This window comes from Carassius carassius, chromosome 5 (genome assembly GCF_963082965.1).
Source record: "Carassius carassius chromosome 5, fCarCar2.1, whole genome shotgun sequence".
Classification (NCBI taxonomy): Eukaryota; Metazoa; Chordata; class Actinopteri; order Cypriniformes; family Cyprinidae; genus Carassius; species Carassius carassius.
In genome coordinates, this window is record NC_081759.1 from 11,076,366 (window position 1) to 11,102,066 (window position 25,701).

The 25,701-nt window shown below is 39.0% G+C and overlaps 2 protein-coding genes across 2 annotated transcripts; one reads left to right on the forward strand and one right to left on the reverse strand.

Moving 5' to 3' along the window:
* Positions 1-3,912: 3,912 nt before the first annotated feature.
* On the reverse strand, positions 3,913-6,306 carry si:ch211-110p13.9 (uncharacterized protein LOC562347 homolog). The gene is made up of 4 exons (XM_059549760.1): positions 6,004-6,306; positions 5,334-5,463; positions 5,108-5,241; positions 3,913-5,010 (listed from the first exon to the last, which is right to left on the reverse strand). Exons 1-4 carry the CDS (start codon positions 6,124-6,126, stop codon positions 4,228-4,230), a joined length of 1,170 nt encoding a protein of 389 aa, XP_059405743.1. The 5' UTR covers positions 6,127-6,306; the 3' UTR covers positions 3,913-4,227.
* A 5,915-nt stretch (positions 6,307-12,221) lies between these two features.
* On the forward strand, positions 12,222-18,066 carry LOC132140787 (zinc finger CCHC domain-containing protein 8-like). Its single transcript, XM_059549765.1, has 14 exons — positions 12,222-12,466; positions 12,821-12,863; positions 12,956-13,030; positions 13,132-13,237; positions 13,332-13,409; positions 13,506-13,609; positions 13,724-13,789; positions 13,992-14,052; positions 14,187-14,314; positions 14,810-14,946; positions 15,194-15,303; positions 15,996-16,082; positions 16,179-16,287; positions 16,820-18,066. The coding sequence occupies exons 1-14, from the start codon at positions 12,286-12,288 to the stop codon at positions 17,671-17,673; spliced, it is 2,139 nt and encodes a 712-aa protein (XP_059405748.1). The 5' UTR covers positions 12,222-12,285; the 3' UTR covers positions 17,674-18,066.
* The last annotated feature ends 7,635 nt before the right edge of the window (positions 18,067-25,701 follow it).

The window sequence follows — 25,701 nt, forward strand, 5'->3', positions numbered from 1 at the left end:
CAGATGAGTCAAGAATGCACTCGTTGAACAAAATTGGTATCTTGTCTACAGTTCAGTCCAGTACAGTACCTGTTATAATTGAGCTGCTGTTCTCCTTGAGGTCTTCTGTAAGTGATGAGAAGCCAGTATTTTAAAGGGTACCCCGAGTCTCCCAGCAGATGACATCCAGGGCATAATTTTGTTCGAATAACCCAGTGAGGCCTCTCTGGGAAAGAACCCAAGCATCATTTGTGCCAAAATTGACCCTGGCTATTTTGGCACAAAATCGAGGATCTTGTAATTGGCATCAAATACGACTTGAACATTGATGCTGTGGAATCCTTTTCGATTGATGTATGTCTCCTCATTTACAGTTGGAGCAATGATGCGTACATGGGTGCCATCGATGGTTCTAACAACTCCAGGGAAACCCGCAATTCTCATAAAATATGCTTGCTTTTGCCGTATAGTTTGAAGGTCAGTTGGGTAGTCAATGAACTGCCTTACTATGTCTGGTGTGGTTAGTGCAGCAACAGTGGACCCTGCTAACTGTGGACTGTGATGGCCCTAAGTCATCAATGGTGCACTGCTGCATTTTTCCAGTTGCCAAGAAACACAGAGTCATTATAACTTTCATTTCTGCAGTTAAAGCATTGTTTCTTACAGTTGGAAGAATTGTTGAAATTGTAACTAGGTCAGTAACAAAAAGAATACCCTGACGATCAAGCCTGTACCGTTTGATCAACTCTCTCATCATATAAACTGTGCGGCCTCCTCCTCTCTGCTGCCATCTTGTTAATCATAACAAATGCTGCATTCCTGGCGACCCGTAGCCCGTGTTTTTCCAACCTTAAACCCATGAAAGTGCACTGGAACGGCCGTCAAACCCGTGACTTCGCACCCGTGAACTCGAACTAGATTGATGTACTCCGAGTTCTGACGTCACACAGCACGCAAAACAACAATGGCAGCCCCTACGAATAATATTGCCTACGGATGCAGTTTTTATGCAAGTGGTACATGTTGAAAAAACATTTTAGGAAAATGTAACGTTGCAATAAAATTAATAATCTAGCTACAATTCCTTGCGCTCAGGAAGTTTGCCGTGACTTGCCTGGAATGGTACAAAGTCAGTCTTGGTTTGAAATCGTGACTTACGAGCTCAAAAACCTGCCTGGAACGCAGCATAAAAATAATTTAGGAGCTGAGACCTAGTCTTAACACTTAGGAACCTTTATGAATCACACTTATTCTTAAAGGTCCCCTTCTTCGTGATCCCATGTTTTAAACTTTAGTTAGTGTGTAATGTTGTTGTTAGAGTATAAATAATATCTGTAAAATTCTAAAGCTCAAAGTTCAATGCCAAGCGAGATATTTTATTTAACAGAATTTGCCTACAAAAAACGACCCGTTTGGACTACATCCCTCTAGTTCCTGCAGTTATGACGTCACTAAAACAGTTTTTTGACTAACCTCTGCCCACATGAATGCACAAAAAGGGGGCGTGGTCTTGTTGCGCTCCAACGGAGAAGAGGAAGAGGTGCGATTGTGTTTGTCGCCATGTCATTGAAATACTGTTATTTTTATCTTGGAGTCCAATCATCTTTGTTTGGCCTTCCCAGGGACGCTGTACTTGGAGATTAATGGTTACAATTTATGTTTAACTGGTTCCCAAAAATTATAATCCACATGTAAAACTATGTGCAGCACATTTTGCAGCACTATGTGACTGCACATCTAAGGACCCCTCTGTCAAGCTCCTGAAGTTTGCAGATGACACCACACTCATCGGCCTCATTCAGGACGGTGACGAGTCTGCTTACAGACAGGAGGTTAAAGAGCTGGCTGTCTGGTGCAGTCTCAACAACCTGGAGCTTAACACGCTCAAAACAGTGGAGATGATCGTGGACTTCAGGAGAAACCCCCCTGCACTCCCCCCACTCACCATCATGAACAGCACTGTGACTGCAGTGGAGTCATTCAGGTTCCTGGGCACCACTATCTCTCAGGACCTGAAGTGGGACATTCACATTGACTCCATTGTGAAAAAGGCCCAGCAGAGGTTGTACTTCCTTCGCCAGCTGAGGAAGTTTAACCTGCCACAGGATCTGCTGAAACAGTTCTACTCCACCATCATCGAATCCATCCTCTGCACTTCAGTAACTGTCTGGTTCAGCTCAGCTTCTAAATCGGACCTCAGAAGACTACAGAGGGTAGTCCGGACTGCTGAGCGAATTATCGGTACAACCCTCCCATCTATTCAAGAACTGTACTTATCCAGAGTGAGCAAAAGGGCTGTTAAAATCACTCTGGACCCCTCACATCCAGCACACTCCCTCTTTGAACTGTTGCCATCTGGTCGACGCTACAGAGCACTGAGCACCAGAACGACCAGACACAGGAACAGTTTCTTCCCTCAGGCAATCCATCTTATGAACAGCTGATAATAACTGTGGGACACACTACACTATTTATATTTATATACACTACACTTTTTATCCAACACACATACTTAGCGTACACGTAAATCTTTTGCACATAATATACATGTACATACATGGAACACACTATACTACTTATATTTATATTTATATACACATACACTTATTTATCCAAACACACATACTTAGCGTACAGTTACAATTTTTCCACATAATATACATGTACATACATAAATGCTCTTTTTAATATACCTGCCATACATTGTCAATTTGTACATTGTCAATCCTTACCCACCTATTTGTATTTTTTATTCCTTATTGTGTTTTTTGTTCTGTCGCTGTTATGTTGCACTGCGGAGCTCTGTCACGAAAACAAATTCCTCGTATGTGTGAACATACCTGGCAATAAAGCTCATTCTGATTCTGATTCTGAGGACAGCTTGCTGAGGACAACTTCCTCAATCTCAATCAGTTTAATGCCGGATTCGCACAAAGATTATTCTTGAAAGATAGAACAGTTCCCTCTTTGTCTGGAGAAAGCGTTGTTTATGGACCACAACCGGTAAGTGTATTTTATTATTTAAGTTGGTGCGTTTAACAGTTTCTGTAACTTATTACACAAAGGGCAACGCTGTTTAGCTTTGTTAACTAGATGTTAGGGCTGTGCAAAAAAACGAATGCGATTTTCATGTGCATCTTGTCAGTAAAAACGCTCCTGTGATTAAAAGTACATCTCCAAAACATGCTCCACTTGCTTCTCAAAACTAGTCCAATCTCGTTTCCAGGAGGGCAGCCTGCTCTAAGCTGGTGTCGAATCACAACACAGGAACCGCTGGCCCAATCAGAACTCGTTACGTATTTCTGAAGGCGGGACTTCATAGAACAAGGAAGTCATCAGCCCGTTTTTATGACAGTGAAAACAGCCATATACAGATAGGTGAATTGTGTGAAAAATACTGTTTTTTTACACGCGAAACATGAACACGTTATATTGCACACTGTAAACACAATCAAAGCATCAAAAAAGACTGAAAAACGGGACCTTTAAGAATAAGAGTAAAATTACATAATTCTTAGAATTTTGACACACTTAAGTAAAAAAATTTACTCTGAACGGCTTTATACATAAGGCCTAGGTCTTTAATAATGACTGCCCAATTAAAATAAGACAATATTATTGGTCTCTTTAAAAAAAATAAATATAGTACTAGCATTTCTTTAAAGAGACATTTAAATATGCACATTACATTTTAAAAAATACATAGCAATTTGATCACCGAACTGTCTACATGAGCCATTAGTGATTGGATCCAGGTGAATATGTATTCTATTTTTATTATTATTATTTATGTTATACAAGTGAATTGCAAACAAAATACAATTTTGAAATGTTTTTTTTATGTTCAGGTTCGTTTTATTTTTTTCCAGTGATGAGAACAGTACGTGATGCTTTGCTGCCCTCTTGTGTTTGGATTCAAACTTTTAGCCTGAATATTTTCATTAACATTTAATTCAGATTCCTCTCAAACTCTCAAATTCACAGTGTGATTGCATTAAACATTCTTTACAGTATGCAAAATGTTTTCATATTCATCATTTTTAATAGGTTGGCCTAAAACCATGAGAGTCTTTTTATTCCTTTTAGGACAAAATAATGCATATGTCAACTGCTAGCTGTGGAAAGGACATAAACATTTGACTTTTAAAGAAACTATTTATTTGGAATCATTAGTGTTTTAAGGCTATAAACCTACAAATTTGCGACCAAATGATATGTAATGTATATGTAACCTACATCGAAGTATACTTATTTGCATATAAGACTGGAATACAAAACATGAGCTACTCCTGTGATAAGATTGTGATTAGCAAATTCTAGAATAAGTAATAAAATGGGGTATTCGCTGTGTCTTTTCCAGTTTTCTGCCTCGTCACTCAGACCCATCCAGTGTGCAAGAAGATTTCGCATTGCCTCTGGGAAAAGTTCAGTAGCCAGCTCCTCTGGAGGTGGCAGGTTTGTAATGTGCTCAATGTGTTGGGCCTTAAAACCTTCAACCCGGTGGCTAATGGTGCTGTTGGCTGCATTGAACTGCTGGCCAAGCCAACCTGCCACAGCCTTCAGCAGACTGCTTGAGTAGATGGAGTAGCTCTGAAAATGAGTCTGGAACAGGGCCATCACAGTTTCCATCAGTTTTTCCTCATCAATCATCCCAGTAATGCAGTATTCAACACAGTCCAGGACCTTTGTGGCAGTATTTAAATGTTCTGCTTCAATACTTGTAAATAACTTCACTTTTTCCCCTAGGCTTTGAAGTTTCTGTGCAAGTAAATTAGACTGGCTTATGTTTGTTTGCTCTGAGGAACAGTAGTCATGGTCTGAAGATGATGAAATATCTGACTGATCTGTGGCTATAGGAAAGAAGTTTGTTTCTACTTCGCCAGACCGACGATAGGCTTGGTATGATGAACATGTTCTATTATTTTCCAAAATTGTTTGCGCCTCTTGATCATTTTGGGGTTGAACATCCTGGGCACCAAGATGATAGGTCATGTTTAAGTTGTTGTCATTTATTCGAGATTTCCATAGATCCTTATGAACACAATTATTTAAAACAATAAACAATTCATTAGATTTTTTTTAAATATAAGGACATGATTAAAATTATAAAACGACAAATTCAAATTACCTGAAACGACTCCATAACTAAGAGCTGATCTTGTTTGCTATACAGTTCAAATGCCACTCGAAAAACTCCATGAACACTATAGAACCACAGACTGTTGTTGGCATAAGGGAGTCGCAGTCCTTGGAATCTGTAGTCTAGAGATCAAGAAGATAAATATTAACCTCTAACCCTTTAATTAACCCCTAATGAAAATTGACCAGGTCAAAATAAAATAATAACCACATACCTGATGGGAAAACCAGTTTGGTTGCCAACCCTCGTTTAGCAAATTTTGCATGGTATCTGGACTGGTTTTCACTGCGAACATTGGTGTCTGAGAACAGATCAGCTCCAAGAAAGAGAGGTATCATCTGATCCTACATATTAAAAGAAAAAAATGAATGAACTTATTAACTGAAATTTATTTAATTTGAAGAATTATCTGATCATAAATTAACCATGTTTATACACTAATAAATTCAATAACCTTATTTTTTGAAGAACTGTCAGGTTGTACAAATACACTACAAAAAGGAACTCTAAACTTTATTTAAAATGATTAGGCAAACAGCTTGATTATGAACAATAATAAGCTAGACATTATTTAAAGAGACATTGATACACATTAATAGATGCAATTAATGTATTAATAATTAAGAGAAGGCAAACATTCGCTGGAAAAAACAAGAACCCACAGTGGTTAAGACACACTTGGGAAAAAAAAAAAGAACTAAGCTTATTGGCTAGACCTTGCTGTGGGTTGAAGCTGGTCTCCCATGCTGAACTTGGAGTCCCAACTCTACCAGCTTGCTAAAAATGTATTTATGCTGGTTTTAGCTGTTTTTCTTTAAGCGGGTTATAAAAACATAAGTTAAAAACATTGTATTATGGTACTTTTTTGTTACTGGTACACCTACCACGTTTGTGCTTGGTTTGGCAACATTAAACGAGTTGTTGTTTGTAAGATACAAGAATCGCATCCTCCTTTTACCACATTCCCAATATGACATGTTGATGAGAGAAATTCCTCCAGATGCCATGATGCTGCAAAGACAGGACAGTCTCCCAAAGAGCAACAAATATGTTAAAATACCGAACAAATTAAGCGTTTTTACTGCAAACGCCCTGCATGCCAGATATCTTCTTCAGCTTGGCCACAAAAGAAAACTACAACCGCCAACTCTAATTTAACAACCGTAAACAGACTGCTTTATCTTCTTCTTCTTGGCGTTTAATGGCAGATTGCATACAACTTTTATGAGCATTACCGCCACCCACTGATCAAGACCATAATCTTCACTAAATTCTATTATATAATCCAGTGTCCTTTAAATAACTTGAGATGATAGTTTCCTCCTGTCTATTTCTTCTTGTTACTCTGTGCTTACCATTAAAAATTATTTGAATGCTATAAAACCATCTCCCGGTTCTTTTTTCCCAATATTTCTGCCATCTATTCTTCACATGTTGCTTGATTAAACACTTCATTTCACTCTTACCATAGTTTATCTGCATAAATACGTCTACTTTCTTTGTTACTTCCTTTGGTCTGCCAACTCATTTCCTTTTACTCCCACATGCGCTGGTACCCAACAGAAAGCTACATTAATTCCCATCATCTGGATCCTATATATTGTTTGAAGAATCGCAATCATTATATCTGCTCTGCTCTCTGAATGACATGTTTTAATTGTGATTAAAGATTAACAAATCAGAACATATGAGTGTCCGCATTGGCTTATTTTCCTCCACCCATTGCAATGCCAGTAAAATTGCAATCATTTTGTCAGGGTAGGGTGCGGGGATGAACTCAAATGCAGACAGATGTCACAGCAACACAGTTTATTATACAAAACAGGAAAACAAAACCCACGAGAGGGCAAAACAAGGGCAAGACTGACGAGAGATAAACTAGACTAACACTTGACAAACTACACCATAACAAAAACAGGATCACACTACTACTTAGACAAGACTTTCAATAAACTTACTCACAGACAGATCTCACACAGGTTGACACGCAATGTAGCCAGTATTTGACAATATTAGACAATGATTGACAATGAACCGACAAAGGGACAGAGAAACACACGAGGTTATAAAGGGAGGCTACTAATGAACACAACAGGTGGAACAGGTAAATCAATGATGACAAAACTAGGGTAACAAGGGGGGCGGGGCAAGGAAACGAGACAACACAAGCACATGGCCAAAAGACAAGGCCATGTGCTTGTACACAAAACACGGGCCTGTCATGATCCTGCCACAAGACTAGAGAAAATCAGGACATGAAGGCAGAACCATGACAGAACCCCTCCCTTAAGGAGCGGCTTCCAGACGCTCCTCAAGGGAACATCAAACACGGGACACGACTGACTGGGACAAAGACACAAACCAGCAAGACATGACAAATAACACCAAAGGCAAACATGAAAAAACAATCAGGATGCAAAATCAAAAACAATAAATAAGGCAGAGGAGGTGGGGGAAGTACAAAGTTCTTAGGGGGCAGTCCAGGGTGGATGGGAGGACTGGGGATCTTGGGTCTCCGGGACGAGGACTGGGACTCCGGGGAAACTTGGCTGGAGACACATGAGGGGATGACTTGGGGGAAACAGTAGGCAGCTTGACAGGGGAGACAGGAGGCAACACAACAGGAGACAAGACAGGGGATACTGTGGGTGATATTGGAGCAGAAGCATGAATAGAGGCCCCCAACGACGGCTCAGTATCAGCGCTCCCCATCTCAGAATCGGGGAGATCATCGTCCGCAGCAGACTGGGGTGAGCGCGCTCACGGCCGCTGACTGGGGTGAGCGCGCTCACGGCCGCTGACTGGGGTGAGCGCGCTCACGGCCGCTGACTGGGGTGAGCGCGCTCACGGCCGCTGACTGGGGTGAGCGCGCTCACGGCCGCTGACTGGGGTGAGCGCGCTCACGGCCGCTGACTGGGGTGAGCGCGCTCACGGCCGCTGACTGGGGTGAGCGCGCTCACGGCCGCTGACTGGGGTGAGCGCGCTCACGGCCGCTGACTGGGGTGAGCGCGCTCACGGCCGCTGACTGGGGTGAGCGCGCTCAAAGAATCAGTGGACTCGGTACATGACATGACAGACTTGCCAGTGGCTTCGAGAATTTGGACAAGATGCTTTAGGTTCTCTGCCAAAGTGTCAGCAGCGACGAGGACAGGCATCTCTCGAAGTGCTGAAAGAGCCCGCAAGACAGCTTCAGCAGCTGAATCGCCCGCGACTCTCTCGGCGGTACTCACGATAGCGGGCTCTGGGACAGCACCTGGGACAGCGCTTACAGTAGCGGGCTATGGGACAGCTCCTGGGAGAGCACTTGCAGTAGCGGGCTCTGGGACAGCTCCTGGGAGAGCACTTGCAGTAGCGGGCTCTGGGACAGCACCTGGGAGAGCACTTGCAGTAGCGGGCTCTGGGACAGCTCTTAGGACAGCGCTTGCAGTAGCGGGCTCTGGGACCGGCAGAGATGAAGGGCGAGAGGCTCCCTTTCTCCTCCTCTTCGGTCACGGTGTGGAAGACAGAGCCAGACATGTGGGCGGTTGGAGAAGCTCAGCGGGATCTGTGACTTGCGTTGGACGGGCAGTCTCAGACAGCGCGGACTCAGCCGAGGATGACTCCGTCGAAGAATCCCACGAAGTCCGTCTCCCTCGTTTACCACGAAGATTAACAGGCGTGGGAGGTGCCTCAGGACTCGAGGAGGGATGTGCCTGATCCCCCAGTGTTGCAACGACCAGGAGACGACCCTCTGGGATCACTGGCAACTTGGCCGAAGGTGGGGACCTCGAGGGGGAGACCTGCGGCTCCTCCTGGGGGATACTCTCCCATAGTTGGGCATAGTTCCGCAGGATCCACTCACCCTCGGACGAGTATGGGAGGGTGACCCTCTTCTTGTCAGTAGGGGATGACAGCCAGCATTGCTTGCGGAACTCCAGTTGTCGCTGGAGTTCGGAGGACCCCCTGTCTGCTGAGTTCCTTCTTGGTCGGTTCATTCTGTCAGGGTAAGGTGCGGGGATGAACTCAAATGCAGACAGATGTCACAGCAACACAGTTTATTATACGAAACAGGAAAACAAAACCCACGAGGGGGCAAAACAAGGGCAAGACTGACGAGAGATAAACTAGACTAACACTTGACAAACTACACTATAACAAAAACAGGATCTCACTACTACTTAGACAAGACTTTCAATAGACTTACTCACAGACAGATCTCACACAGTTTGACACGCAATGTAGACAGTATTTGACAATATTAGACAATGATTGACAATGAACCAACAAAGGGACAGAGAAACACACGAGGTTATAAAGGGAGGCTACTAATGAACACAACAGGTGGAACAGGTAAATCAATGATGACAAAACTAGGGTAACAAGGGGGGCGGGGCAAGGAAACGAGACAACACAAGCACAAGGCCCAAAGACAAGGCCATGTGCTTGTACACAAAACACGGGCCTGTCATGATCCTGCCACAAGACTAGAGAAAAATCAGGACATGAAGGCAGAACCATGACACATTTCACCAGTGTACACTGACAAATTATCTGTGATTCTTTTACTGACTTTTGTCATTAAATTCTGGTATACTGATTTTGATGAATCACAAAATATATGATCATAACCATAATAATTTTCATGCTCAATCAATAAAGTAATATTCTTCTTAACATCTTCAAAAAGGAGAAGATAATTGTGACAGACCCATAAGCGTAACCAATGAAGTCTTGAGCTGGAAAGATAATTGAATAGTTCATCTCACAAAGAGTCTTCTGTTTTTTCGAGTCATTCATTCATCACGTGACAGACCCATAAGCTTTAACCTATGCAGTCTTAGTTGGAAAGAGACTTAATAACAATAATAACCAACTCTTTATTACCTTTGTTACAACATTCACCATCATGACAGAAATTCACACATTTATAAACTGTAAGAACTAAAAAACTACAATTTGAGACCAGAGACACAGGCTGTAGGTCACATCACTTTATACAGTCTATTTGTTATTTTTTATTAAACAATACAAACATTAAGGCATTACACTTAAAATCATAAAGACAAAAAATATATATATTAAACAATATACACCGATTTGTTGCCAGGGTATCTCCTTTTATACAGTCTATGGTCCAAGCTTATGGGCTGTCACGTGATGAAGGAACGACTCAAACCTGATGACTCGATAGATTAACTAATCAATTCTCTTTCTAGCTCAGACTGCATAGATTAAAGCTTATGGGGCTGTCACGTGATGAAAGAATGACTAAAACCCAAAGACTTGTCAGATAAGAGGTGAGGGGAGCGAATCATAAACTGAAAACCCAGGTAAACAATTAATTAATCTTTTCTGTTTCTTATAGCATTATAGTCTTGTATTGTTTCTAGTGTGATCAACATTTCCGTAAGTAGGCCCTATAGTAGATATGTTAGGGAAGTAACACGTAACATTTTAAGTATTTTTTGATAAAAATGAACTATATGACTCGAAAAAAGATTTGTTCATTTTGCTGAACAAGACTCAAAGGTCCGAGTCGGTAAAATGATCCGAACTTCCCATCACTACTTAAGTCTGCAAGACTGAATGTGCACATTAAGTGTTACATTTGGGACAGGGCCTGTGTGTGTGCCTATATATATATAGGCACACACACATATATATATATATATATATATATATATTATATGTGCCTATATATATATATATATATAGGCACACACACACATATATATATATATATATATATATATATATATATATATATATATATTAATTATATATTGTGAGCCAGGCAGACTCAATAATTGTTTTAAGCTCAATCAAGTTCAACTTGTTCGTGGAACGAAATGTCATGCATCTCAGGACCATGGTGCTACATAAATACAGACATACAACAATTAAGTAAATAGTATAAACCTATACAAAACCAACCTACTTTCAGATTTTGAGTATAAATATACTATGTATAAATGTTTACCTATACATAAATAAAAAAATACAAACTATACGAATGCTTCACATAAATACTGTACCTACTGAATACACAACTAACCTACTGACAGATTTTGACGATAAATATGCCATATATATATATATATATATATATATATATATATATATATATATATATATATATATATATATATATATATATATATATGTATGTATGTTTGCCTATACTTAAACTAAAAAAAAATACTAACTATACAAATGCTTCACATAATACTGTACATGTGCAAAAAGAAACATCAGTCAAGCAGCTGGCTGGGGAACAGAGCAAGATGATGCATGAGCATGTAAACATACACATACACTATTATGTACACACGGCAGTGTGTGTGAAAAGTGTCTAGTGCGCACAGAGGAGAGTGTGTTAATACAGGTGGTTTGTACAGGCCCACTCACCTGTGTTTAGCACACTTCGAATTGCACAAAAAAAGATAGTTTCAGATAGTTTTTCTGTGATGTGGTTACTACATTATTCTATTATTTGATGCCCTCTGTAGTTCTCTCCTTTTTTCAATGTATTTCCTACATATCAAGAGTACATGTTTTCCACTTTATGTATACATAATCCTGACTGGTGTTTTCCTATTATTCTTAAGAAACTATTTAACCTTGTGAGCCCTGTTCTCAGCCTTGTTAAAATGGTTTCCTACTGTCACCTCAGATTACTGCACTTTTTAACAATCACTTCTTTCTGACTGCTATATTAATGTATTCCTTATTTCTCGATCCCATCATGTATCCTACCACATTTTATTAATATTATCTTTAATGATAACTTTAATTTCTGATTTACTAAGTGGTATTTTTATATCTATATTTTCTGTATACATGGCTTGTTTTGATGATTTATTCACTTTTTAATTTCCCTCAGTACCCACATGCGCTGGAACCCATATATATTTTTTTAGAGTTAGTCTAAAAATTAATCGACTTATTGCATGTAAAAGACATTGCCTACATAAAGATTTCCCTCTGGATACTTGTCAAAGAGGACATGTTTTGTACATCTTATGTTATATGGAGCGTTGTTTAAATATGTATTACTTCCTTCTTTTACTGTCTATGATTACTTCCTGTCTGTGGTCTCCTAGCCAATCAACAGCCCTGCGTCAGCGCGTTGTAAGATTTGCCCTTTGAACTGTAGTACGCGTCGCGCATTGTGGTAATCATCAAACATGGCTGCGGTGGAGTTTGGAGATAGCGAATTATTTGATCAGTTCGAAGAGAACGCGCCAGAGCGCGATCGTATGATAGAAGAAGTTGTTGATGAAGAGAGTGTGAGTTCAGATCGACTGCGGGAGCTTCGGCAGACATTAGAAGTGTGCGAAGACACAATAGAGCGTTTGAACGCAGAGAATATCCTTATAGCATATCATGCAATGAGCTCATCCAGTTGTGCTATTTTTGAATGCTTTTAAAGCATACTGAAACTACAGTCTTACACATTCTGTAAGTGACAGGCATCAGGAAAAAGACTGAATGTGTAGTATTTAGAAAGCTGTTGCTCAGAGGATTAATTAAGTTCTAGTGTAATTCGTTTCTAATGTCCTGAAATGATATTCATAAAAACACCAAAACTGACTGATTATATGGTCGCCAATATATTGTATCCCTACTGATTGACTACAATTTGTTTTGATTTTATTCACTGATTGTTGTCTGTCGCTGTCTTTATACTGAGTCAAAATATGTACCTTAATGATGATCCACATGAGGAACTGAAGAGAAAGTTAAACATATTAAGTCGTCCTACGTGAGTAAAGAATGAACTTATTTCAGAATACAGTTAAACTTGGCATTCATTTAGAGTCGTTGATTAATCGATTATGCCAATTTTTATTCTAGCGGTATGAAAATTGAAGATTCCAAAATCGATGGGCCCCTTTGTCAAATTAACTATGGAAACAACATCATTTCCAAGTAAGTGTTTTCTGCATCACCCTTAATTTTAATGTTTCATGCTATCAGTTTTTCCAGAACAGCGGTTTTATAGAGAGATGCACTTGTGTGTGTGTGTTTAGGCAGTGTCGGAAAGAAATGGAGGACTTCATCTTCAGTCTTGTCCAGAAGAGACTACAAGAGTGTAAAAATGCTCCAGAAGGCTCTGCTCTCCATGTCAAGCCACATGTATGCTTTTAAAGCCACTGGACATTTTGTACAATAGTCTTCACTAGTAATCAAAATTGCTGTATTTTTTTTTTTTTTGTTTGTTTTTTTGCAGCATTCAAGTTTCGTTATGGAGGAAAGCTACAAAGTGAAGACTTCCAGTGACTTCAAGCATATTAAAAATGCTTTCAGTGTAAGTTCTACAAACCGAAGCCATAGCTCACATTATTCTTATTCGGTGGCTAATTAACCACAAATAAAACAAGTATTTCTTGTTTTTGGATCTTAGATGATAGGAAGTGTTTTATACTTCACCAACTTCTGTGTTGATAAACTTGGACAACCGCTACTGAATGAAAACCCCCAGCTGACTGATGGATGGGAAGTTCCTAAGTATCCTAAACTGTGCACTTACACTTGTTGTGATTTTTTTCAATTTAAACAACACTTTTAGTCTATTTGAATCATGTCTTTATACATCACTGCTCCTGAATCATTTTTGCAAAGATACCAGCAGATCTTTGGCCAAATCATTGCCCTTGAGGGTCAAGAAGTGCAGATAAAGGAGAAAAGGTATGACGAGAGTTTACAATAGTATAATTTGGATATTAATATGTTTGTTATTTTAAGACTCATATCTTTACAAGACTTGCTGTGACAGTCAGCAGTGCTGTTTTTCTAACTGCATTGCTTTTAAAGATTGATTAATTCCTGTTTTGTATGTCATTTGATTTTCTGCTTGAGGAAGTGAAATCATCTTGTGTTGTCCTTCCAGACCGAGACCATGCTGTTTTAATTGCTGTTCTGAGGACCATCAACTGCGAGACTGTCCAGAGGTGTTTCTCTTTGCATATAGACAAAGTTTCTGTTACTATTAGATTAGTACTTATAATTACATTATTATGTTTTGAAATCAACATAAGATCATTGAAGAATGCAAGTACAAATCAGACTTTGTTCACACTTTAAGCCCAAAGATATGACTCGTATCAATGAAAAGAGGAAAGAGTTTTCACAGAACAGCAATCAGAGCAACCAGCGCTACCATGCAGAAGAGGTCGAAGAGCGATTTGCAAAGTACAAGCCAGGAATATTGAGGTCAGCCATTTTATTAAGTGTCATTGTGCGAAAAAGTCAAAAATGTCAGTCCAAACCTGTGAAGGTCACATGTCCTTAACAAATGAATAGGTGTAACTTCTGCAGCATTGCATTTATTGCATCCAATGGTTGGTTCATCCAAAAATGAAAGTTATGTCATCATTTACTCACCCTCATGTCATTCCAAACCCAATCTCTGTTTTCATCTTCAAAACACAAATTAAGGTAATTTTAATGATATCCCACATCATATTTTGTCTTGCCAACTTTACCAGGCTAGTTTTAACTGAATCATTAAAATATGTTATACCCACCCTAGTGACCCTATGGTGTGCATTTAAAAACTAAAATCACTCATTTTAATTTAGTGTGATTTAATTTAAGCTTAAAATAATTGCATTTTGTCTTTCCACACAAATTTTCCCCCCAGATATTTTAATTTGGAAATTTAAGTGTTGTTTGTCTGAAAATCAACTTTGTATTGTCTTCGTATAGTCAAGAGCTCCTTGATGCGCTTGGGATTAATACAAAGACCCTTCCTCCATTCATCTATCGCATGAGGGAGCTCGGCTACCCACCTGGTTGGTTGAAAGAGGCAGAAATGGAAAATTCAGGCCTGATGCTCTATGATGGTAAGGTTGAGTTTTATATTTTATTATGGCCAGTCATCAGTCCGGTTAAAGCCCTTAATTATAATAGTGAAAATGTAAGAAAATTATAAAAAAAAAAAAAACATTCTTACATAAGGGGTTTGTTGTAGATGGCTAAATGTTCTATCATAAGGACCTGATCATTACCTGTCATGTGCACGATTAATGAAGGATAGTGTGTTTTAAATAGAGCTAAACTGCCATCGACTCTCTTACTTTTCTTCACAAGGATCAAATGATGAAGATGAAAACAACCACAGCCAAAAGGTATCTTACGATGTCTCAAAGCTGGTTGACTTTCCTGGCTTCAATGTGTCTGCAGCCCCCAACGTGAGAGATGTAAGTGTACATACACATTTATTGGACAAAAAACAATGCATGGATTATGCGAGCACTGCTGCATTGAGGAGGAATATAATGGAAAGAATTTGATGGTTAAAGTTTGGTGGACTCTAGAGAGTTTTAGATTTATTTGTAATGTTCACATTTGTTACTGTGGAAATAATTTCAGTTTTGAAGGTCAAAGTCTTCAGCTTTCTTTGAAATGAATGTTTTAACTGCATTGATGGTTTAACCACAGGGTTGATGTTAAGAAACAAAGACAGAGTTACATAATAATAATCATCCATTAGTAATGAATTATGTAGACTGTAAAGAATTAATAAAGAAGATCCCCTGCAATAATGATTCTTCCAAACACACAAAGTGTGCTACGCAATACAACTTGGTATGGTGATGCTTCAGCAAAATTTTAACAAAACAAAGATATCGCCACAGTCCTACCACTGACATAATCCTCTGGAAATTTAGAACAGTTCATTTACAGTCTGACCATCTACAAAATCAGGTTTGTATGGTTATATATTATTCACCTGCATGTTTATGTGAGTATGCCTGCAATTAAAGATGATCTTATCCATGATAAATGCATACTGATGTAAATCTTTATTTCCCACTATTTAGGTTTCTGTTTTATTTAAATTAAATTTATTTAGATCTAATGTGTGTTTTTTTTGGGGGTGGGGGGGCAGGATTACCGGTCTTTCGGTTCTATTCCAATGCAGCCTCAGCATTGGAAGCAAAATTTTGCTGCTTTTTTAAGCAGTAACTTTCCAACGGTAAAAACATCTCTTAAAAACATATTTCTAATTTATTGCCTTTATCCTTATTTCCCAAATTATTTATGACCTTGTGCATCGATATGTGCTCCTCAGAGCTCCAGCTGCAGTAAGAGGCGTCACGAGTCTGAATCCACACCCCAGAAGACAAAGAAACGGAGATCCAATTCAGGAAACCAGGAATCAGATATGGAGATAGAATCAGGTACACAACTTAAACGTTACTAGACTCTGTAGGTTTTATGACTGCAGATTGTTCTGAAATGCATAAACTTACAGCTGACCAACCGTGAAATGCTCTAATGCTTCACATAGCTTGTGTTGCCTTCCCTTTTTTTCTGCTGCAGCTCACTATGTGACTTACACTGTTTGTAATGTATTCATATCAGAAGATACTACACCAATACTAGTAATGTACTGAAATGACAGTACATTACTAGTTGACGATTGTGTTGCCAAATTCATTTTGATTATTGAACGATAAATATACTACTAATGATGTTTAGGGAAGTAATGTTCACACATCAACTAAAAAAAGCATAGACTTAAAGATCTTTGTTGATAAGAATTAAGATCTATTAAAAACACGTCACCATCTGAGAAGTGTTAATAAAACGTTAAAGGATCGTTCAATGATTTTGCCCTCCAGAAAAAAATGTTCATTTACATTTTGTGCATCACTAAAAAAAAATTAATTATCGTGAAAAAATATGATTTAATTTTTTGTCCTCCTACAGATCATGACACGTCTCAAATTAGATCTGATGGTTTCCAGTTCCACCCACCACTTCCTCCTGGCTGTTCATCCTTGGGCATTGCTCCTCCTCTGCCACTAGGAACTCCTCCATCCACTCCTCCAATCCCTAAGGGAACTCCACCCCCAACTCCACCTACAAATTATTCTCCTTCCACTCAAGCCAGAGGGTTGACTGAGGGGGAAGAGTCAGAGGATGGGCTGACTCTGGAGGAACTGGAAGAGCAGCAAAGGCTTCTTTGGGAAGCCCTTGAGAAGGCTGATACTGCAACCAACAGTGATTCTGAAGCTGGAGCTTCTGAGACCCCCATCCCAAGTTCCCCTAGTGTCGTCACTTCACTTAAACTTGACTCGGAGGAAGATGGAGAAAAGATGGAGAACCTGAGTCTTGCTTATGAAATCAAAAGTACACCAACATCACCTGTTGAACCAGTAACTAATGCATCTGAGGATGAGAGGATAGATGAGACAGCCAGTGATGGACAGGAAAACTCTTCAATTAATGAAAACGTGATCAATTTGCAAGCAGAGATGGGTGACATTATTGTTCTGGATGAAGTTTATGAGGAAAACGCAAATCATGATGCAACAAATGGAACTTCAGACACTCCTCAGATAAGCACACAGGAGTCAAATGCGCAAGTGGCCGACGACATGGTGGAACCTGTGGTAAATAAAGTAACTTTTGTTCCACACCGTAGCAGATTTGCTGCAGGAATAATTCCTTTTGAGGACACACCTGAGTTTACAGAGGTTGCTGAAGCAACAGGGGTTTATCTCAAGATTCGAGATTTACTGAAAGGCTCCCCAAGAAATCAGGCCAAGAACAAGAAATAATCAGTCGTCTGTTTTATACTGCCCACCTGTGGACTTAATTTTTTTTTTCTCTCTTAACACAGTCTTTTGTATGTAGTTTTACTTTGGTGCTTTGTATCTTTTTACTGCTATTGTGTGATTTTTAAAAAGAAATGATTACATTTGGTTTGTACCTGAATATTAACTGACTGTGGGTACTTGTGTGTGTAGATGGGTTTTTGTTTTTGTTCTTGTTCCATTTTTTGTAATTACAAATGTTACTCCTACATCTCATGCCATGCTGATCTGTATGCCTGCCATAGCTCATCTGTGTAATTTATTCTGAATATCTTTCAGCATAAATTTCTTAAAAATTCTCACTGAATTAAGTTTTAACTTGACTTTGGTAGTAAAATTAAATCTCTGCACTTAAAATATTTTTTCACAGTTCTTTTATTAATGCATTTCTTTGCTTCTTATGCTCTACATCTTTTACCTCATCTTTATTTATTTTTGTCTTTTTTTAATCAGTTTGTTGCCAACAGCTTATTACTTTATTTTTACTGTTGCAAATGTTGTGTTATAGCCAGGAATGTCCCACATTTAGAAAAGGTTTAGCTAATCTGTTTGTGCTGTTGATTACCACAGAATTTTTTTTTTCACCACTTAATTTTTTAACTTCAGTTAAAAGACATGTTTACAATAATACATTTAAAGTGAAAAATATTTGAATTAATATTCTTTGCTTTTTAAAATATCAATTCTTAATACGTTAATATGTAGTTTCTTTTATTCATTTCTTTTTTCCAGGATGGGTGAAGGGGTAAGTAGATTTTCAATGATTTTCAACACTGAAGGATACTTTTGACCTGCAAAATGTTGTGTATACCGTATATCAGCAGGGGAAAAATAGTTTGAAGTATTTCAGAGATCTTTGAAAATAATTAACTAAACCCTAGTCTCAACCTCAAATGGCACCCATAGTCCACTCATTGATTGTATATTGCATATTCCATACAAACTGGCAGTCATTTTTGATCTAGTAAGCTGTGATCTGATTAACCAGTTTCATACAACCTCAGAGTAATTTTTAAACCTGGAAACAAAATCAGGCACTCTAAAACCTAAGAAAAAAAGATAAAATGTAGTTGCAATAAATGAGTTAAGAATCAGTATAACTGGGGTACGTTCAGCCCCGACAAAACGGTGCAAAACGTTTTTTAAACGGAAAGGGTGGTGCTTTAAACACCCTGTTCTGATGATGCAAAAGTTGCAACTATGGCAGCTGAGAAGGCCATTCTTGAAATCAGTATAAATACGTGTTTAATAGGCTACAGCAAAATACACTCTATGTTACAGTCACTGGCCATGCAGTCTTGAGAACATCCCAATTGAGTGAAGAGATTTGGGGAATCTGTGGTTCCTAATTATTGTGATCCAACATTTGCCTTGCATTTCAGGATAAAAAGACAAACATTTCAGGATAATCCACTTCTTACCTCCGAGACTGTTATGATCTTATTACCTTATTATTTTTATTGTGAGTATTAGGCTTATTTTTGCTGATCACTGTTGTTGTGCTATGATATTGTAATATTTACCATTAATCTGAGAAGTATAGAAAGGTTTATGAAAGTGTCACTCCACAATATAATAGCAAAATATATAAATATGTATAGTATTTGTTACGTTAATCTGTGTCTAGCAGACCTTCCTAAAGAAAAGATATGGACCAGGAGACATTACAATTACTAAATATTTAGACAGACTTAAAGAAGTTCCAGATCTATAGTCTATAAATCTATAAGCTCTTATTATTTCAGTTATTTTGCCTTTAATGTAAATAAATGTGTGTTGGAGTGTCTTTGGAGTGTTACAAGCTCTTGCAAAAAGAAGATCTGTAAAGTTGCAAAGACTAAAGTTTCAAATCCAAAGAGATATTCTTTATTAAAGTTAAGAGTCAACCACTCCTACCTAAAACAGCTCATTCTAACACGCCCCCACATGTCTACGTCCCAATGTGGGAAGATTTGTAAAACACTGCCCAAATGTTTGTGCAAAGAAAGATGGCATAACTTTTATTCTCGCTGTTTCCGCTGCCGCCATGTTGTGGAGACACTGTGTGTTTCATTGTGAAACAAAACTACTTTGTTTGGTCTTCCAAAATAGGACACAACTTGAAATCAGTGTCTAATTTGTATTTGCAACACCGTTCCAGAACAGTTCAACCCAAATATTCAGATGTATGCAGCACATTTTATGGAGGATGAGGACTGTTTCCTGAACCAGTAGCCTACAATGCTTTTGTGCACAAAGGCTGTTTCTATAAAGTGGGGCAATTCCAACTTTGCAAGGACAGTCTGGCACTTCTGACCTATAACTGAGAAGGAAGAAGTACGGAGAGAACAAAAATCTGGTCTCTGTACGCAGTAGAGAGAATCTTCGGGACATACCCATGCCTTGGCTTCAGGACAACCATGGAGTCGCCAGGCCCTGAAATCAAGACGAGAGGGGCTTTTGGAGCGCGCACCTGTAAATCTCCTAGGTCACTGTGATTTTGCCTAGTAAGACATGGTCCTGGAACAACATCTTTTGATCATCCTGGATCAACATTATTGTCCAAAAATATAGACTTAACCCAATCCCTAGCCCTAAACCTAACCCACACATAATTTATTCTTAAAATCAGTGGGAAATGATAGCTGGTTAACAATGGTGTGGAAGCACCTAACCCTGATTTTAAGACTAAAACAGATACTTCCTGAAAAGTTATATCTCAATTCTGATTGGTTGATTCGAATGTTGTTCCAGGATCAACAAAGATGTTGATCCAGGAACATGATGTACTTGGTGAAATCATGCTCACCAAGTCTCCTACTCGCTTAACCAATGCTCACCATAAGCAGAGTCGATTTCAATGACGGAGAACGTAAGTCGGCAGTCTGAAGCGGTTCGAAGGGCGGCTCTTTGAGGCCCCTAAGAACCATGGATAGGTCCCATGTGGGGATCGTGAAGGGTCGAGGAGGGTTGTTTCCTAATTACGGACTGCCCGGCTACATAGTCACCTTTATTTATATAGCGCTTTAAACAAAACAGATTGTGTCAAAGCAACTGAACAACATTAATTAGGAAAACAGTGTGTCAATAATGCAAAATGACAGTTAAAGGCAGTTCATTATTGTATTCTGTGATGTCATCATGCAGCTCAGTTCAGTTTAAATAGTATCTACGTTACCATTTGCAATCAAGTCAATGATATTGCTGTAAATTAAGTGTCGCCAACTAAGCAAGCCAGAGGTGACAGCGACAAGGATCGAAAACTCTGTCGGTGACAGAATGGAGAAAAAACCTTGGGAGAAACGAGGCTCAGTCAGGGGGCCAGTTCTCCTCTAACCAGACGAATCCAGCAGTTCAATTCCAGGCTGCAGCAAAGTCACCAAGTCTAGTAAGAACTCTAGCTGCTGCATTTTACTGGAGTTTGTTTATTAAGCGTGCAGAACAACCACACAATAAAGCATTAAAATAATCTAAACTTGAGGTTTCTGCATTTGACATTGAGAGCATAGGTTGAAATATAGATATATTTTTGAGAAGGAAAAATTCAGTTTTACAAATGCTAGAAACCTAACTGATGATGAACAATTGACAAGAGCAGCCATTAAGTCTTAGACAGCATTCTAGGTTATAACATGCATTGCATGTTACATGGCATGTTTCGCAAGGCCGCGAAAAAATATAGAGCTGAGTATCATCAGCATAACATGCTACATGTGCAAAAGAAGCTTTGATAGCAACAACATAGACTTTAAGGGTATGGCCCCTATCCATTAAGTCTTGGAGGAAGGACAATATCTGAGATATGTCACAAGTGAATGGATCTTCACCACAGGCTGTGCGCCAGGTGGTGAAAACCGACCACTTAAGGCTATAGAGGCACCTTGTGGATGGAGCTCTAGCCTGTAATATTGTATTCATGATGCTTTCTGGGAGGACTACCAACTTCCATCAAGAGACCATACATGGAGAGCCTATAACTCGGGTCTGGGGAGCCATATCATTCTGTTTACTTGAGAGAGGAGGTCCCTTCTCAAGGGAATCAGCTATGGCTCTGCTAGTGACAGCTGTGACAGGTCTGAGAGCCACGATTGGCCCCTCCACAGAGGGTCTACCAGGAGGACCTTGTGGGCACCTTCCCTGATTCATCTGATGACCTGGGGGATCAGAGCGATTGGGGAAAAAAGAATATAGGAGGAGATTGGGCCAGCTGTCTGCAAGAGCATCCTTGACTTTTGAAAAATAGATTGGTCAATGAGATTTGTCTTCAGAGGCGAAGAGGTCGATCTGTGCCCTCCCAAAGACGTCCCAAATCCCTTGAACAGTCTGGGGGTGAAGCCTTCATTCCTCTGAGGGGAAGTTGCTCCGGGACAACATGTCCACCCCTGTGTCCAGAATGTCCTGCACATGCGCTGCCCTCAACGAGAGCATGTGGTGCTGGGCACACTCTAGGATGCTTTTCACTAGAGTGTATAGGGGATTCAAGGAGATCCTGCCTTTGAAATTTATGAAGGACACCACTGTCATGTTGTCCGACCAGAACTAGGACATAGTTAAAACATAGAGAGCTCAACATAAAGCCAGAATTTTCAAGTGGATGTTATGGAGCTCACTTTCTGCACTCATCCAGACGCAAAAGGTTGACCTCGTCTACCTCGTCTTGGAAGCATCTGTGAAGATGACTTTCCAGGTGCAAACTATCCCCACCGCCACCCCATATTGTACCAGCCAGGGTTCATCCAAGGGGCCAGGGTTGCACTGCATCAAGGCCTGGCTCACCTTGATCATGTGGTTACCATGCTGCTAGGCATGGGGCGGAACTTGATGTTTTAGCCAAAACCGCAGCAGCCGCATGTAGAGCTGGCGATGCTGAGCTCATGAGACCTAGCATCTTTTGAAACCTCTTGAGCGGCTGAGCAGTTCCTGGCATAAAGGTTTCTGTGAGCTGCAGAATGGCTAGAACACGCTCCGGTGAGACTATGGACCTCATATGGGTTGAGTTGATAATTGTCCCCAGGAACGTGATACACTGGCTTGGGGACAATGAGCTTTTGGAAAAATCCCAAACACTTGAGGTGGTTGAGGAGGAGGGATCTCAGAGCCACCAGCTCCGCCTCCGACTGGGCTAAAATGAGCCAGTCATCTAAATAATTCAGTATACGAACTCCCATCTGTCTCACAAGGGAGAGAGCCACATCTATGCACTTTTTTTTTTTTTTGTATAATATCATTTAGCTCCAATTTCAGACTGTTCACTTTATTAAAAGTTATAGGATCCGTATGACTATAGTGTTGTTTTTTCAGAGACCTAATTGTTTCTTCCAATTTGATTAGTTTTTCACTTTCCAAACGCTGATGTAGCGAACAGTTGAATAAGCGTGTCCCTCAATAAAGCCTTAATCAAAGCAGCCCCCTGTACTGCAGGATAAAGCTGAATGTGGCAGAGCTGGACAGGTTTTTAATGGTTCAACAGATTCACCTCCTGAAGACCCCAGAACACATGGAGACAGGGCCGGGCTCAAACTGATGTTGTTTTTCTGATGTTAATCCTAAACTATGTTATAAATTGTTGTAAAAAGTACGTATTATAGTATATATAGTATAATTATAAAACAATTTGTTTTAATGTGTAAAAATATTTTACAGGACGAGAAAATAAACATAGAATGTTGTGTGAAAAAATTTATAAGCTGCATTAAAAAAACATTAACGTACATACGTACTTCTCTTTGATTTACACGTGAATATGCAAAACAAAAATACAAAATGTACAGAAAAGTACTCAGGCTAAATTTACGAACAAATTACACACAAAAAATGAATAAGTGTAAAACTTATGCATTTCATTTATAACTTGCATCACAAAAATAAACTCCAGAAATTAGGTTGCTTCATTGACAATATGACATTTAAAAAAGATATTGAAAAACTGTAATGTACCCATTTTTTCCACTGTTTTCTCTTGGCTAATGAAGAATGGCTAATAAATAATGTATTTTCTCTCAAGAAGAGAAATCTTGCGCTTTTCTCTCTCTTTCTCTCTCTCTGGAGTTTGATGTCCTCCCCGAGCAGCTCCACTTACTCCCTCACCTGTCCCGGGACACTTAGCAAATAAAACATGCCTGTTAACAACAACAGCACAATAAATTTCAGCAAAACAATTGTCTATTAACTTTGTATTTTTTAAGTCTTTCACCAGCAGGCTCACTTTCTCCAGAATAGTACTAAAACAAGAGAAAATGGAAACATTTATGAAAAATATAAAGCAATCTTAACATTAGAAAATATGACACAACAGGACATGCATAATAAATACTGAAGTGCTTAAGTTTGGTTAAAACATTTGTAGACATCTCTTATATAATTGTGCTACAGAAACACAACAAAGAGAAAGTGTTGCCTTATATAGGGCCTGTCTTATTGTTTGTGGGCTATATGTAAAAAATAAAAAAAAACCTGGCTTTTAACACTTTTGCTGGGTATTTGAGTAAATAAAAACACAATACTTACATTTCAATGTGAATTCCTCCACAGAACTCTCACCTGCCTTGTTTTTTGAATATAAACCATTGTCATATGCACGCAAGTGATTCTGGTATATGGTAGGGTGTGAAGTGTCCATAAGATGTACACTTCATTTTAATTGGAAATGAAGGGCGAATTTGAAGTCACTCTTGAAATTCGTCAGTCTTCGTCACGCCACACTGACGCATTCGCACTTTAAATGCACACTCCGTAGTCCATGCACTTAACTTTGGGACACTGCTATTGTCACAACTGAGGGGCACGTTGTAACATGACCACATGACATCTTAAAATGTTATCTGATCGTATGAAAAAAATATACATAAAAAACAAAAATATTTTGCTAATAAAATAATATTAAATATATATATATATATATATATATATATATATATTTTTTTTTTTTTTTTTTTTTTTTTTTTTCAGATAATGTAACTTTTTAAAAATGAAAAATAATCTGATTTTAGAGTTTGACAGTGATCACATTGCAGCTTTCAATAATAATTTCTAAGCATTAAACATTGACTGTCAGTCTTTATTCACCTGTTTCTCATTGTTTCTCAGAATAGCACATTGTAACGCAGTGTTACAACATGCCCCATCTGTGCAATTGCAATGTAAAACTGGTTAGTGTCTTCTGCTAGTTATCAAAGCATTACAAAACGATCTGAATTGATAATGGGGGAAGTCGTGGCCTAGTGGTTAGAGAGTTTGAGGCCTAATCCTAAGGTTGTGGGTTTGAGTCTCTGGGCGGCAATACCATGACTGACACTCACACACTGTGGTGCCCTTGAGCAAGGCACCAAACCACCAACTGCTCCTTGGGTGCTGCAGCATAAATGGCTGCCCAATGCTCTGTGTGTGTGTGTGTGTGTGTGTGTGTGTTGGATGGGTTAAATGCAGTGCATAAATTCTGAGTATGGGTCACCACTGGCTGTATGTCATGTCACTTTCATAAATCACAGATTAAAATAATGCATATTTGTCCGATTTTAAATGAATAAAAAAACTGAGATGAAAAATGTTATTAAGCCAGGATTTTTATTTTACGATGGTAAAATAAATGTTCAGCAATATCTTAAAAAAATTTGAATTTTGGCACACATTTTTTTCTATATAATTTTGATATGGTAACTAATAAATACTGTAAAATTTGTTATGCTAGCATGTGTGGAAATATTCAAACCACATGGTTGGTACAACTAATCCACATTACTTTGTGCCCCCCCCAGTGCAAAAAATATCAGTTAATTGCAATGTGCAAAGAGGAAGACTAAAAAGAATGCTCCAATACAGTGCACGCCTTACAAGGGCTGCAATTAAATTAAAAAAGTCTCTCCCTAAATCTGATTGGTAGAGGCACAACACCCCGCCCCATCACACAGGTATATATATAATCTCAGTGAACAGGTTTGTTTGCAGTTTGCTTGTTGACATAACAAGGAAAAAGGAAGAATCAAAACAGGGCAAGTCAATTAATCCCATTCAAGC